This window comes from Rhizoctonia solani, chromosome 12, assembly GCF_016906535.1.
Source record: "Rhizoctonia solani chromosome 12, complete sequence".
Classification (NCBI taxonomy): Eukaryota; Fungi; Basidiomycota; class Agaricomycetes; order Cantharellales; family Ceratobasidiaceae; genus Rhizoctonia; species Rhizoctonia solani.
This window is the reverse complement of record NC_057381.1, coordinates 479,387-493,514: the sequence shown is the minus strand read 5'-3', so window position 1 is coordinate 493,514 and position 14,128 is coordinate 479,387. Positions and strand designations below refer to the sequence as shown.

At 48.2% G+C, this 14,128-nt stretch overlaps 5 protein-coding genes across 5 annotated transcripts; 4 read left to right on the top strand and 1 right to left on the bottom strand.

Moving 5' to 3' along the window:
• Positions 1 to 150: 150 nt before the first annotated feature.
• RhiXN_11384 (Retrotransposable element Tf2 protein) lies at positions 151 to 2,685 on the top strand (the record flags this gene model as incomplete). The annotated part of the gene is made up of 1 exon (XM_043331199.1): positions 151 to 2,685. The coding sequence occupies one exon, from the start codon at positions 151 to 153 to the stop codon at positions 2,683 to 2,685; it is 2,535 nt and encodes an 844-aa protein (XP_043184709.1).
• Positions 2,686 to 2,714: 29 nt separating this feature from the next.
• RhiXN_11383 (Retrotransposable element Tf2 protein) lies at positions 2,715 to 3,410 on the top strand (the record flags this gene model as incomplete). Its single annotated transcript, XM_043331198.1, has 1 exon — positions 2,715 to 3,410. The coding sequence occupies one exon, from the start codon at positions 2,715 to 2,717 to the stop codon at positions 3,408 to 3,410; it is 696 nt and encodes a 231-aa protein (XP_043184708.1).
• A 593-nt stretch (positions 3,411 to 4,003) lies between these two features.
• Positions 4,004 to 7,342, top strand: RhiXN_11382 (hAT family dimerization protein; the record flags this gene model as incomplete). Its single annotated transcript, XM_043331197.1, has 13 exons — positions 4,004 to 4,040; positions 4,106 to 4,225; positions 5,031 to 5,143; positions 5,198 to 5,325; positions 5,382 to 5,460; positions 5,513 to 5,647; positions 5,699 to 5,732; positions 5,970 to 6,007; positions 6,062 to 6,340; positions 6,407 to 6,623; positions 6,678 to 6,838; positions 6,895 to 7,111; positions 7,167 to 7,342. The coding sequence occupies 13 exons, from the start codon at positions 4,004 to 4,006 to the stop codon at positions 7,340 to 7,342; spliced, it is 1,734 nt and encodes a 577-aa protein (XP_043184707.1).
• A 983-nt stretch (positions 7,343 to 8,325) lies between these two features.
• Positions 8,326 to 9,450, bottom strand: RhiXN_11381 (uncharacterized protein; the record flags this gene model as incomplete). Its single annotated transcript, XM_043331196.1, has 5 exons — positions 8,326 to 8,648; positions 8,718 to 8,833; positions 8,877 to 9,093; positions 9,162 to 9,236; positions 9,306 to 9,450. The coding sequence occupies 5 exons, from the start codon at positions 9,448 to 9,450 to the stop codon at positions 8,326 to 8,328; spliced, it is 876 nt and encodes a 291-aa protein (XP_043184706.1).
• Positions 9,451 to 12,449: 2,999 nt separating this feature from the next.
• RhiXN_11380 (amino acid permease) lies at positions 12,450 to 14,108 on the top strand (the record flags this gene model as incomplete). Its single annotated transcript, XM_043331195.1, has 6 exons — positions 12,450 to 12,629; positions 12,702 to 12,854; positions 12,916 to 13,076; positions 13,146 to 13,182; positions 13,233 to 13,400; positions 13,884 to 14,108. 6 exons carry the CDS (start codon positions 12,450 to 12,452, stop codon positions 14,106 to 14,108), a joined length of 924 nt encoding a protein of 307 aa, XP_043184705.1.
• Between the last annotated feature and the right edge of the window lie 20 nt (positions 14,109 to 14,128).

The window sequence follows — 14,128 nt, the reverse complement described above, 5'->3', positions numbered from 1 at the left end:
AAGGACCCCAAGGACTCTGGTCGTATAGAAATTTGTAATATATCCAATAGCACGAATAGAATCTCCCCACTCTTCACTATTTCTATTACACCAGAGGAACGAGCGGAACACTTAGAAGTCCTGATTGACTCAGGCGCCACATCTTCTTTCATGCACCCCCGTACCGCGGAATCACTCCGCCTCCCACTTATTGATCTCCCTACGCCCCGTACCGTTACTATGCTCGATGGGTCGAGCCCCCAGGCAGGCAAAATCTGGAAAAAGGCAATCCTGACCTTCTCCTTTGATGGCAAGAAAATGACAGAGACCTTCCTTATTTGCAACACAGGATCTCACGCCGCCATCCTAGGATTGAAATGGCTAGACGCACATAACCCAGAAATTGATTGGAACGCACAAACCCTCTCCTTTCCCCATGCACCGCCAGAACACGTGGCCATTGCCGAAGAGGAAGAAGCAGACAAAAACCCTCTTGAAGGAGTACCCCCCGAGTACCACCAGTACGCTAAGGTATTTGGGGAAGAAGAATTCAACAAGCTTCCTCCCCACCGACATTATGATATAGGAATTGAGCTCACGGAAGAAGGCCCCCTCAACTCACCACTCTACAGTATGACTGATGCCGAGTCCGCTACACTCAAGGACTGGCTCAGGGACGAGTTGAAGGCAGGGAAAATCCGTCCTAGCAAATCTTCCATCAGCTCACCTGTAATGTTCGTGCCCAAAAAGGATGGGTCCCGCCGCTTGGTTGTTGACTACCGCCGCCTGAACAATCGGACAAAGAAAAACGTTTATCCATTACCCCGTCCAGATGACCTTATGGCCCAGCTCCGTGGCGCTAAGGTCTTTACCAAACTAGACCTAAGATGGGGGTACAACAATGTCCGAGTAAAGGAAGGCGATGAATGGAAAACTGCGTTCCGCACCAAGTACGGCTTATACGAGTCCCTAGTTATGACATTCGGTCTTACCAACGCCCCCGCCGCTTTCCAACACTTCATGAATGAATTGTTCAAGGATCTGTTAGATGTATGCGTCATCATATACCTTGATGACATCCTGATCTATTCCAAGGATGACGCATCACACACCAAACACGTTCACGAAGTCCTGCGTTGGTTAATGGAAAACCAATTATTCTGCAAGGCCTCAAAATGCACCTTCCACGTAACATCTGTGGAATACCTGGGAATAATTGTTTCGGACAAAGGGTTCAGCCTGGATAAGCTCAAAATCCAGGCGGTACAAGAATGGCCGGTTCCATCAAAAGTCAAAGAAGTCCAGTCCTTCCTTGGGTTCGCCAACTTCCTCCGCCGATTTGTCGCAAACTTTAGCCACATAGCACGCCCCCTGCACAATCTGGTAAAAAAGGATATGCCATGGAAATGGGAAGAAAGGGAACAAGCAGCCTTCCAAGGGTTGAAAGACGCCATCACCAGCGCTCCGGTTCTCCGTCATGCCGACCCAACCAAGCCCTACTTCTTGGAAACGGACGCCTCTGGTGCAGCCCTAGGGTCTATACTCAGTCAACGGCAGGAAGATGGGCGCCTACATCCTCTTGGCTTCCTATCCGAATCATTCAAGGGAGCTGAGCAAAATTACGACACACACGACAAGGAGCTCCTAGCAATTATTCGCTCCTTCGAGTACTGGCGTATATTCCTGGAAGGCACCGCGCATCCCATCACCGTTTTCACAGACCATCGTAATCTGGAGTACTGGAAGGAGTCCAGAACCTTCAATCGCCGCCATGCACGCTGGCATCTCCTCCTGGCCGGATACAATTTCCAAATTGTGTACCGCCCTGGTAAACAGTCCGGCAAACCAGATGCCTTGTCCCGACGACCAGACCACGCCGATGTTCCACCCGCCAATCAAACCATGCTCCCTGACCCCGTATTCGCCAACGTAGCCTTGGTAACACCCAAGAAGGAACTTCAACGCCAGATTGAGGCCGCCTTAGACCAAGACGAATCCCTGGAGGAAATTCTCCAATTCCTACAAAACGAGTCCAAGGCACCCCCCTCAATTAAGCGCGCATTCAAGGATTACGCAATGGAAGCAGGGTTGTTATTCTACCAAGGGCGCATAGTAGTACCAGACGTTGGAACATTAAGGACGGATCTGCTCCGCATTTTCCATGATAGTCCCTTAGCCGGACACCCGGGCAGGCAACGTACATTGGAACTAGTCTCAAGGAACTACTACTGGCCCGGGATCCGTGCCGATACTTACTGGCATGTGGACTCCTGCGAAACCTGTCAACGAATAAGGAAGCCCAAGTACGCGTCAATACCCCCACAACCCCTGGAACTTCCCTCACGTCCCTGGCAATATGTGTCGTACGATATGATAGTAGACCTACCAAAGGACGGGAGCAATGACTCTATCTTGGTTATTGTGGACAGCTTCACTAAGTACGGGATCTTCATCAAATGCTCCAAAAAGCTCAAGGCACCCAAGCTGGCGGAATTATTCTTGGAACACGTGTGGAAACGGCATGGGATGCCTGAGAAAACGGTCTCGGATAGGGGAAGGGTCTTCAACAACAAATTCCTAAGGGCACTGTACAAACGCCTGGGAATTGATCCTCACTTCTCCTCAGCGTATCATCCCCAGAGCGACGGCCAAACGGAACGAGTCAACCCGTCCATCGAACACTTCCTGAGGGCGTATTCAGGGTGAATCAACGGGATTGGACCAAGTGGCTGCCAATGGCCGAATTTGCTTACAACAACGCGGTCCATAGTAGCACGGGAAAAACTCCCTTCAAGGCCCTGTACGGTTGGGAACCTACCTTGACGCCCTCTAACGTACCTACGGATGTTCCAGAAGCCGATGACTTAGCCCAGACCATGGAAAAGCAGTGGAAGGAGGTTGAATCAGCCCTTCGGCAATCTAAATCGAGAATGACTGCCGGAGAAGAGGGAAACCCAGTGGAGTTTGAGATTGGAGAAGAAGCTTGGCTTGACGCCAAGAATGTCAACCTCAAAACCCTGAGCCCCAAGCTAACGGAACAGCGCTTGGGACCATTCAAGGTTACTGAAAAAATCTCCGACCGCGCGTATTGGCTAGAACTTCCCCCAACAATGCGCATTCACAATGTATTCTACGTCGGACTCCTATCCAAGGTCAAGAGGGACAAGAAACGTGCCTTCGAAAATCGTCCCCCACCAGTCACCGTGGACGGAGAAGAGGAGTACGAGGTAGAAGGGATTACCGATGCCAAAGAAAGGGATGGGAAATGGTTCTTCCGAGTCAAATGGAAAGGATATGGCTCCGAGGAGAATACATGGGAACCCCAAGAAAACCTGAAAAATGCGGGGAAAATTTTAAAGAAGTACGAGGAAGAAATGAAAAAGAAGGCCCTCGGCGCTGCCAAGGCCCTTAGAGGGGGGGCAGTGTCGTAGACACAATCGATACCAGGGAATTTATTCCCAATTTCTCGAATTTGAACGAAGGCAAACGGACGATATTTTCAATCACGTGACTTCGGCGCTTATATCATACGCTAAGCGCCGAGCCACGTCCCCATCCGCGCTTACTCATCACACGTAGCCACCTCCACCTATGACATCATCATGACACGTCAGTGACACGTATGCATGAGTAAGGCCGACTGCGGAGCGGGGTTCTTATTGGTTATAGTATTGGATATAATGCATTTGTAATTAGTATCTCTGTAGAATATATAAGGAGGCCAACCGACCATGGTAACACCCAGGTCGATTACCTCTTGTCGCATCCCCCATTTGTACGAGGCCTTGCGCTGGTAACTACTAAGTCCCCACTCGCCTGTACTCGTTGCCTTAAGCGACTCTCTCACTGTAGATACATAGTTCGCCATCGCCATTAGGGCCTTGGTTGTTGTACTTAGGTAGTTAGTCGTCGTAGGTAGCATCTTCACCGCCCTAAGCGGTTTTACTTAGCTCTATACGGCCACAAGCGCCCGCTACCTAGACGACCCTTAAGGACGTCTAGGACACTACCTTAGCTGACAAGTATGCCTGGGATTACAAACCACAAGAGCTACTTGGTGAGTGGGTGTATGTGCACATATATGCAAGAGTGTGGGCCGCTCTAACACTTTGTAATCAATTCACAGAGGCAGCAATGGCAAATTTTATGTCTAGGGCCTATTCACACTATAAGATTACAATTGAAAAGGTGATTGGGACCCATTTGGGTAAACCTGTTTGGTCCCACATCATGTTTCATTTTGATTGTAAGTACGGATCAAAGAGCCACAAGAGGTTCTCCCGGGCACAACTGAACATGTTACAACCTCCTAAACAATACCATTGGACTCGCCTGAATTTTCTCTTATTTTTAGTATTTTTTCCGAACCCAATATCTTATGTTTTTCAGTCACGTGATCTTGGTGCTTATCATGCCAAGATGCCGCGCCAAGATGCTGTGCCAAGGGCGCTTAGGAGAAATCCACGCTTCTGCGCAGCCCACAGCACGCTTCTCATTTGTCTTATGAACTTCTTTTCCCATGCGCATGGTCCATGTAGATAGCACTTTCTTGCCTATATATACAACAGGAAAATTGCTTGGAAACCCCAAGTCAATTTTACCTTGTCTCATATCCATTGAGGAGGGATTTCAGCCAGCTAAGTAGCCGGCCCCAGTTGATTCAGAAGTTAACCCCTTTACCTGCGCTCACCACACCTCCCAGGCCTCAGGCCCCTTTGCAGTAGATAGATAGTAGTATAAGTGCCATAAGCGTTAGTAGTATAGCCTTAGATAGATTAGACAAGCAGTGTCCTGTAGTAGTACGGCCTAAAGCGCCCAACCCACTAGCGTGTACCCACATTACTGTGGTGTACAACAGAACACAGGCGCTGGGACAACCATACTTCTACATGGGGCAGATGACTGCAATGAAGCACGTGGGGTTTTGGCTACAAACAAAAAAGCAAATCTTGTTAAGGAATACTCTCCAGTGTATCACTGGGGCCTTTTGTCACTCTGGGGAGCTTGTTCTCATTGTTTGTTTGACTCATTGACCAATAAATTTCATCAAGCCAAGGTTGAGCTTCTTTGCCCTGGAACAAAACTTCCATCCTCTGTGACACTTTCTTGGGACATCAAACTCATCCATACTCAATATATCCCAAAGGTTTGGGAGTACTTCAAAGTGAGTTGTCTGTGTCATGTTATATTATCTCCTTCTCATCTATCCAATAACTAGTCCATCCTGGGCGCAATCCACTTTGCTATTGATGGGTGGACAAGCCCAACCTCTGAATCCTACCTTGGCGTTGTAGTCATTTGGTATGCTAAGGCTCATACACATTGTTGTATTCTGGAGTTTATTTGGTAAGCAACCTGGATTATTACTGTGTTGTATTATTCACATTTTTCTTGTACTGTAGTTTGACATTGGCACACACTGGCGCCTATCTTGCAGAAAAAATTGCGTCTTGTTTACAGCAATACAGACTTGAAAATTGTGTAAGTTTGTCTCCTTTCAGTAGCTTGAATTGAGACTCATGATCTCATGAAGATTCTTGCCGCTTGTCTTGATAATGCTAGTAACAACCTCACGCTTGTTCAAAACCTTGGACAGTTAGTCCCACAGTTTCATGGGGCGCAATCATATGTCCATTGTATGGCACATATAGTCAATCTGATGGCAAAGGTACAGTTGGGTATTTGACCTCAAAACATGCTGCTAACAGCTCCTATTTAGGCATTCATGTCCCTGTTCACTTGTCCAAATCTACGTACGCAAAAGGTATTGGAACAAGCCGCTTGACCAACATTGGCTGCCTCAAAACGTGCAACCCAAGGGTTTTTACAAGCTCAGCAAAGCTCAAACAATGGTGAGAACCTTGGGCTTGATAACTCAGAAACAGCAGATATTGATGAGGCCAAATTTGAACATGATACCTTGGTTGTGCAAGATGTTGTATATTGAGCTCTTGAACAATTCTCTGCTTTGCATTTGTTGCTACCAACAGCGCAAGAACTTCAAGATGCACAAGCAATTATGACAACCGTAAGTAGAACGTTAATATTTATCTTATATGCATAGCTGATGTCTAGATACTAGGTTTCCAACTTGGCTTGCAGGGTTGACAAGTTGCCAACGCTGAAATCCGAGTTCCGCAAATATCTATGTGCGTGCCCCAAGTTGAAGGAATCCACCCAGCATTCACTTTCTTGCCGTGTTGCTACTTGCTGGAACTCTGATCAAAAGACATTGGACAATTACCTATATCTTTGGCATCCGGTTAAAATGCTTACAAACAATCCAGGGTTGAACTTGAATCATTTTGCCCTCAACACAACACAGCGTTGGTTGGCTGAAGAGCTCAACAAAGCACTGGAGGTAAAGTTTAATTTTTGCTTCACTCATTAAATCATGTTGCTTACATCAATACTATGCTCTTCCTAGGTGTTTGAGCTCCCTACCCAGCATTTCTCCTCTGGGAGCGTTCCTCTGGTTCACCAAGTACTCCCTGCTCTTGTGGAACTCAAGGACGCCCTCACAGCTATGTGCAATAGTAGCAACATTAGCCCCGTCACGCGCGTAGGGGCTCAAGCGGCACTCAATGTGTATAATAAATACATGGAAAACTTGAGTATTTGCAAAGTTTATTATATCTCTTTAGGTATGTATATTCAAATTAGACTGCATTCAAACATTGATTGACGCATTCTTGTAGCAATGTGTCCAGATGTTAAACTGAGCTGGTTTTACCAACACTACAATGCACCATCAGTTGAGGCTATTTGTCAGATGATTCTTGCGAGGTTCTGCATCAGCTACCCCCCGTCAAACGACCCCATTACATCAAGCTCACAGTTGCCGGAACCAACCTCAAAGGTGTGGCTATTACATATAGTGTCTTATCTACAAAATCTGATCTATAGTACACTTAGCCGCGAAATCGGTGGCTTCAAGGCCATTCTCTTACGTCTAGTACTGGCACTACCGCCCCGGCCTTTGCCTCACTCAACTCGGACTCGATTGAGGCTTATTTGTCCTCCAGTGTGGAGTCCGTCGCTCCATATGGAGGGGCCATGGAGTATTGGTCGAGCAAACTCAACTCGAACCCGCGCCTGGCTCGTATGGCATTGGATTATCTGACCGCACCAGGTGTGTACTCATGTGCTTATCTCATGGCTTGAAACTAATGTATATTCCTGTGTAGCGACTTCGGTGGATGCGGAACGCGCATTCTCTGCTGGGCGACTAACAATCAATCATTTACAGCACAATATGTCGTCTGAAACCTTTGAAGCCAAAATGGCTGTTGGTTCCTGGTACGGAACTCCCCTTCTTCCCGAAATTTCCGATGTCGCAGCGATCATTTGCGAGAGCATGTAGATCCAGATTGATATGCATTTTATACATCTCGATATAGTCATTCATGTGTATTTATACCGTATATAGATTTAGTATGTAATCAGCGGTTTACCACGGTGCTCCACCGTTTGCTCGGTAAAAAACCGCGCGGTTTGGTAAAATTGCAAATTCAAACCACCGACCCGTTGATAACACGTGTTTACCGCGGTAAGCACCACGGTGGCTACCGATTGTACCATGTAGCTCCCTACTTAGGCGCAGGTAGCTGGTCACGTGCACGGGCATAGGTCGAAGACGAGGAGGCCCGCAGGCAGCCGCTCAAACCATGTAGTATATACGCCCTTACGGCCGCCACCCCACTCCCGCCCTTACGGCCACTACCCCGAGTTAGGCCTTAAGCCACATGTAAGTCGCCACGCGACTCTAGCTTGTCTCGGACCGTGCTACTTTCTCGTTTGCTTTCTTCTGTGTTCTGTTCTGTCGTGTTTTGTGCTCTCCTTTTGCTCTTCCTGATGTAGCTTTGACGGTTCGGTTGTGTTTTGTAAGCGGTTTGCCTAGTTCGCATGTAGCTCCCATTGTTTATCTATGGACGTGTATTTTTTTTTTAAAAAAAAAAGCTGGCCATGTGCTCAGCGGTCGTGCTTACTCGACCAGTATTCCATAGCGCTTTTGACTCATCGCACTTTTATTTCGTCTTTCCCGCCCACTATCCCACTCGCTCGCTCCGACTCACTGTCATGCGAATCGCGTTTCTTACAGGGCTATCACACACCTTCCGCATATCGTCAGGCCTGCCCACCCGCCCGCGAGTTCTGCTCGCGTCTCGGTGCCCCAGCTTTCATCCGGGCACTTCGTGCCGGATCCCCCCACCCTTGCTGGTTTCTGACGATGTTCACGTACGCATACAGTTGTACATACTTATCTATTCCTATGCGCATTATTACATCGGATACACGAAGCTATCAGAGCCTAAGTATAGGCGTGAATGGTGAATCGATCGATGTCTACTCTTGCATGATGAGAGTTATCGTGCCAATGTCTAGCAAATCGACCGAATGACAAATGTTCTGATATGCATATATCTCCTCAGCACCAGCCTCATGCGCACCTCCTAAGATACCGAACGGCACGCAGAAAGTCGTCAGTATATCTCCATCCTCCATCCCAGCTCCATACGCACAATCTAAAATACCAACCGGCACGGAGTCTGCTGTTAGTGCGTATCCGTCCTCGAAACCAGCCCCATACGCACCCACTGAGGTAACAAACGGCACGGAGTCTGTCGTCAGGGCACATCCATTCTCAACACCAGTCCCAGACGCACACCCTAAAGCATCAAACGGAACGCATTCAGTCGTTAGTCTACATCCATCCTGGACACCAGCCCCACACGCACCTTCTGAAATACCGAATCGCACGCAGCCTGTCGTCAGCGCAAGTCCGTTCTCGGTATATCCATCCTCGAAACTAGGCCCATACACACCGCCTAACATCCAGAGTAACACGGAGTCTCTTGTCAGTACATGTTCAACATTGACACAAGCACCACACATACCGCCTAATATTCCAAGCGACACAGTCTACCCTCAGTACGCATTCATCTTTGGCACCAACCTCGTACGCACCGCCTAACATCCCAAACGGCACGCAGTCTATTGTGAGTGCATATCTGTCCTTGATAACAACCCCATTCATACCTCCTAACATCTCGAACAGCACGGAGTCTGTTGTTAGTGCATATCTATCCTCGATACCAGCTCCATACGCACCCACTGAGGTACCGAACGGCACGGGGTTTATTGTCAGTGCACGTCCATTCTGGACACTAGTCTATACGCACATCCTAAAATACCAAACAGCGCATAGTCAGTTGTCAGTGCACATGCATTCTTGACACCAGCCCTATACGCACATCCTAAAATACCAAACGGCGCACAGCCAGTCGTCAGTACACGTTTATCCTCCAAATCAGACCTATACATACCGCCTAACACCCCGGACGGCACGCAGTCTATTGTCAGTCCATATTCATGCTTGAAACCAGCCCCATTCATACCTCCTAACGTCCCAAACGGCACGGGGTCTAGCGTCAGTACACGCCCATCCTGGACAACCAGACTCACACCCATCCTAAAATACAACGGCACGGGGTCTGTAGTTAGTGCATATCCGTCCTCGACGCCAGCCCCACACGTACCCACTGAGGTACCAAAAGGCACGGATTCAATCGTCAGCGCACTTGGCACTTATATCAGCCCCATACGCACATTCTGAGGTACCGGCCGGCACGGGATCTATTTTCAGGGCATATTCATCCTAAACTCCATCCCCGTACCCACCCGCTGAGGTACCGGACCGTACGGAGTCTGTTAGTGCACACCCATCTTCGATACTAGCCCAATACGCACACTCTAAAGCATCGAATGACATGCATTCAGTCATTAGTGCATATATATTCTTAATGCCACACCCATATGCACCTTCTAAAATACCGAACCGCACGCAGTCTTTCGCCAGTGCGAATCAATTCTCAATACAAGCCCCCTACGCACTGGCTATCATAAAGAACGGCACAGAGCCCGTCGTCATTCTGCATGCATCCTCCATACCAGCCTCACACGCACCTTCTAAGATACCAAACGACATGCAGTCAATACTCAGCACACATCCATCCCCGACACTAGCCCCGTACCCACCAGCTAAAATACCAAATGGCACGGAATCTGTCGTCGTCGCATAACCATTCCTGATGACGATCCTATACACACCCATTGAGGTACCGGACCGCACCCAGTCTGTCATCAGCTCATACCCATACCCTATATAAGCTCCATACGCACATCCTAAATTATGCCATCCCAATCAATTGAGCGTCGTCAGTCATCGTGGCTCGACATTCACTTGGTACGTACCGGCTTTATTTCAACAAGTATCACCCATTATCTAGGCAGTGACCATCTCTACCTGATGATTACTCTGTGCAAACCTTCTGAAATGGTGAATATGAGTACAAAATCATACGCATACACTCCCCCTTCAGAACGCCATTCACTTACTGTCTGATATCCAGGTTACAATTACTCTCATATATGAGGTATTCGCTCAGGGGGCACGATGTACGTACCTCCTGTGGTTCGAACAGTCAGCACTCCCGCTCTAACCTCGCACTCGACCATAGAATGACAAATGCGCGTACCAGCTATTCATCCCCATCAATCAGAACCTCATTAGTACTACTCAAGGAGCCAGGATTGGCACTTCAATACGTACTGCCTGTCATATGATTCGTTGATCAGTCTATTACTACAACTTCCCGCAACCATTAGCCAATGCCCGAGTCGCCATACTGGACAACCATACTCATTCTTATATTGGTTATAATTCTCTCACTCTCTGCCCATCGGCAACATGCATGACACTTCAGCATCCTCTTCAGATAAAAGGATCGCTTACCTTCTATCGACATAGCGTGCGTTCAGCTTTGGCGGCACGCGCCTCTGCCGGATAGGTAAGCTATATTCAATTTGGTTAAGAAACTCTTTCATGCTCACACTTTTGCGCAGCCCCAAGCAGACACCGTCACATTGGGTTGTAAGTACTCAATTCCTGCATACTGTCCATACGCATCAGCCTATTGTTCTCGTGTGAGTTGGACGACTTACTAATGCTGGCGTTGCGTGCGCCCGTTCACATTAGCCTTTATGGCCATCAGTCATGCACAGAGTACACTCGCAGATCATCCTATTTGTCCCTGCTCATAGTTCAGTCAACTTACAGCCTAACGAATTACCGATAGGTGCGACTGAACAAATCGTCTCGTAAGTCTTAGGTATGGCAGACCTACCAACTATCACAATTGTAATTACGGCATATACGTCAAGACAGCTACGAATGAGAGGGCGGCGAACGCGATATATACCTTCTATGAGAGTACGTATATCAGTACTATGCCCTATCTGCACTCTTAGGCACCTACCATCTGTAAATAATGTGGGAAACGAGGTTACACTCATATGAGCTTAGGGAACCACTGACTTTCCGATCAATTTATAACTCAGGTTAATAACACAACCACGGTCGCACACTCGAACGCACTATCTATGTTCATATGCAGTCTTGGTTTAGGCTCATAAATCCTGATGCAGTTGTTGTTTGCACATACCCACTGCTCGAGCTTTATCGTACGTGCATACACATCTCAGTTGCATGTACTCACATCCTGTTTCCACAGCATCTTACAGCCTTTTGTATCCAGGTACAACAACTCACCTACCCTCTGTCGAAGCGGTCACAACAATCATCGTCAGCACCCAGGTCCTATCTGGCGAGTTGCATACGAACCACCTGTCAACATATTAGCTTAATATGCTTCGAACATGAGCAGCATCAGGGTTGAGTACGCACTTGTTGTGTAGTTATCGAGGCGGATTCGTCAGTCGAGCTGTAAACCCGCATCTCTAGGTCAAGACCCTACTCACTTCCTATATGGACGTTTCATAATGTTTTGTCAGAGCCATAGCGTCTTGCATAGAGCTCGGTCTTACATCCTTCAGAATGTGCGGGGGTTACAAATAGGCTCAGCAAATCGAAGTGGCTAAGACCCTTATATGAGTCATACCTTTGAGTCCTGCACATATCGGACAAAGCTAAGGCAATGGAATGATAGTATCATGGTATATGGCTATCGGCAATGCTCGTTGAGTGGGAAGCAGATCCCTGGGAGAGCGTACCATTTATAACGACGATGTATATGGGTTCTATGATATTTCTTGAAGGCTTCGACGCTTGGTAGCGATCTATGCAAGTGTCAGTTATAGGGGACTACCGACTCACTGAAAAGTGATAGAACAAAGAACAAAGACTCAAGGATACGGAGCTATAAATCCCTGTAACCCAGAGGGTCGCGCTCACCTCAAGGTGACCTCAGGCCGGTTCGGGACCGGCCCTAAAGATGGAGGCCTGGCCCTGCTAAACAAGCACGAGCTGCATATCTTCTCCAGGCGCCCACCAGTAGATACAATTCCACTGCACCTCACCGACCAGTCGTAGTATAGATCACAGATATTTTAACCAATTCCCATCGATAATTGCTATGACCAATGGCCCATACTACTGCTATACTTCGAATATGGCTCCCTTGGGTTGGGTTGTTGACCCGGGACTCAAGTCTTCGGCAACAATTTGGACGTTTCCTTGTACGAGAGCAGAACCGAGTCTCCCCAAGGCCCAGTACAACTACGGGTCAAGAGACATTCTCAGCGCTTCCATAACGGAGAATGCCAGAAGTCGCATCAGTTCTCGGATGGTGGTTGGTTATGACCCAGGTCGCTTTCTCCTCATCAGAACCGAACTCATGGCCATCGCTGCCGGTCAGTCTTAGAATCCATCCCGCAACATCCCCAAGGCTATTCGCTGTTTCCACGTCTGCATCCTCCTTCCTTTTATTGGAGGCGCCTTGATCATTGGTTTGCTCGCCCCATCCAACCACCCTAGCCTCGATTTGACCACCGGTGATGCCACCGCGTCACCGTTCGTTATTGCGCGCGTCTCAGGGCAGATTTTGCTTGAACCCAGCTAACTCGATTCCCCAATAGTATCCAACCTACTGGCATCAAGGGATTGCCGTCCGTGACCATACTGCTCTCTTCACTTCTGCGTGGTCCACTGCAAGCTCTGACTTGTTCGCTTCTTCTCCAGCACTCTGTGGCCTTTCTCTCGCTGTAAATGTGCCCAAGGTCTTTTCCAATGTCTCAAGGTCCAGGTTATAAGTTTCTGTCATCATCTGCGCCTCGCTTTCTTCCCTGACACACATGAGCGCAAGTAGTGGCAAGGGTAAAGCGCTGAACTGGTTCGCGAATATGGTATGTGTTTTGCATTGGATCGATCATACTGGCGCTCACACTACGTTCAGACTGCTGTCGCTGGACTCATGACTTGGTTTGGCATTCCTGTCACCTGCATGCGCTTCTACGTCGGAATGAAGGCACAGGGAATTGACCGTTGCCCACTTCATTTTTCGTCCGGCCTTCATCCGTTTGTTGCGCGGTACGCTATGATTTTCCGTTTCTTGATCTGCTTTGTGAGTTTTGCCCATTTTCTATAACATGCTATCAGTCTTGAGACTTGGACTACTGATAGCCACGATCGATTTTGCTCATGGACTTGTTCTCATTACTGTACATAGTGTTCAAGTGACTGTTGGTAGCTTGGGATGTGGAGGTTGGTGCAAACCAATACATGTATTTGCATAGCTATGATCGAATAAGTAAGGTTGTCTCTGACGATGCCTTAGCTTTTGCTCGTCCTCGGCCATTTACGAACTTGTGAAAGCGCAGATTCGGGTCGTGCCTTGCGTGTGTATCAATATACTGGGCTATACGTGAACGTGGTGCATACAGCATGTATCGAGACCCCGCAATTGTAGCCTGAAGGTATATGGCCCAGGTGCTCATGTTCACGCGCAACCCTCATTACCAAGTTTCTGGATATCAAGCCGAAAGACCAGATTTTTCTGTGCTTCTGACGTTCATGCTACTCAATCTAGTGATCTTCGACATATCAGTGGGTTATCTTCCCCTTTCCTTCGCACATCACTACTATCCGTCAGTCATGGCTCACTCGACCTGCCAGTTCTGTTCGAGTCTTAATGCCCCAAACCATCCGGTACCGCGCAGTTGCGCGCCCGATCCCCCAGCGCCCGTATCTAGAGCCAGACGACAGCCTCTATCGATGGGTCTCGCGACAATCGGAGCACCGAAGCTCAAGTACCACTTTTATGCTCTCCTGAAATCCATGTATTCCATTCCA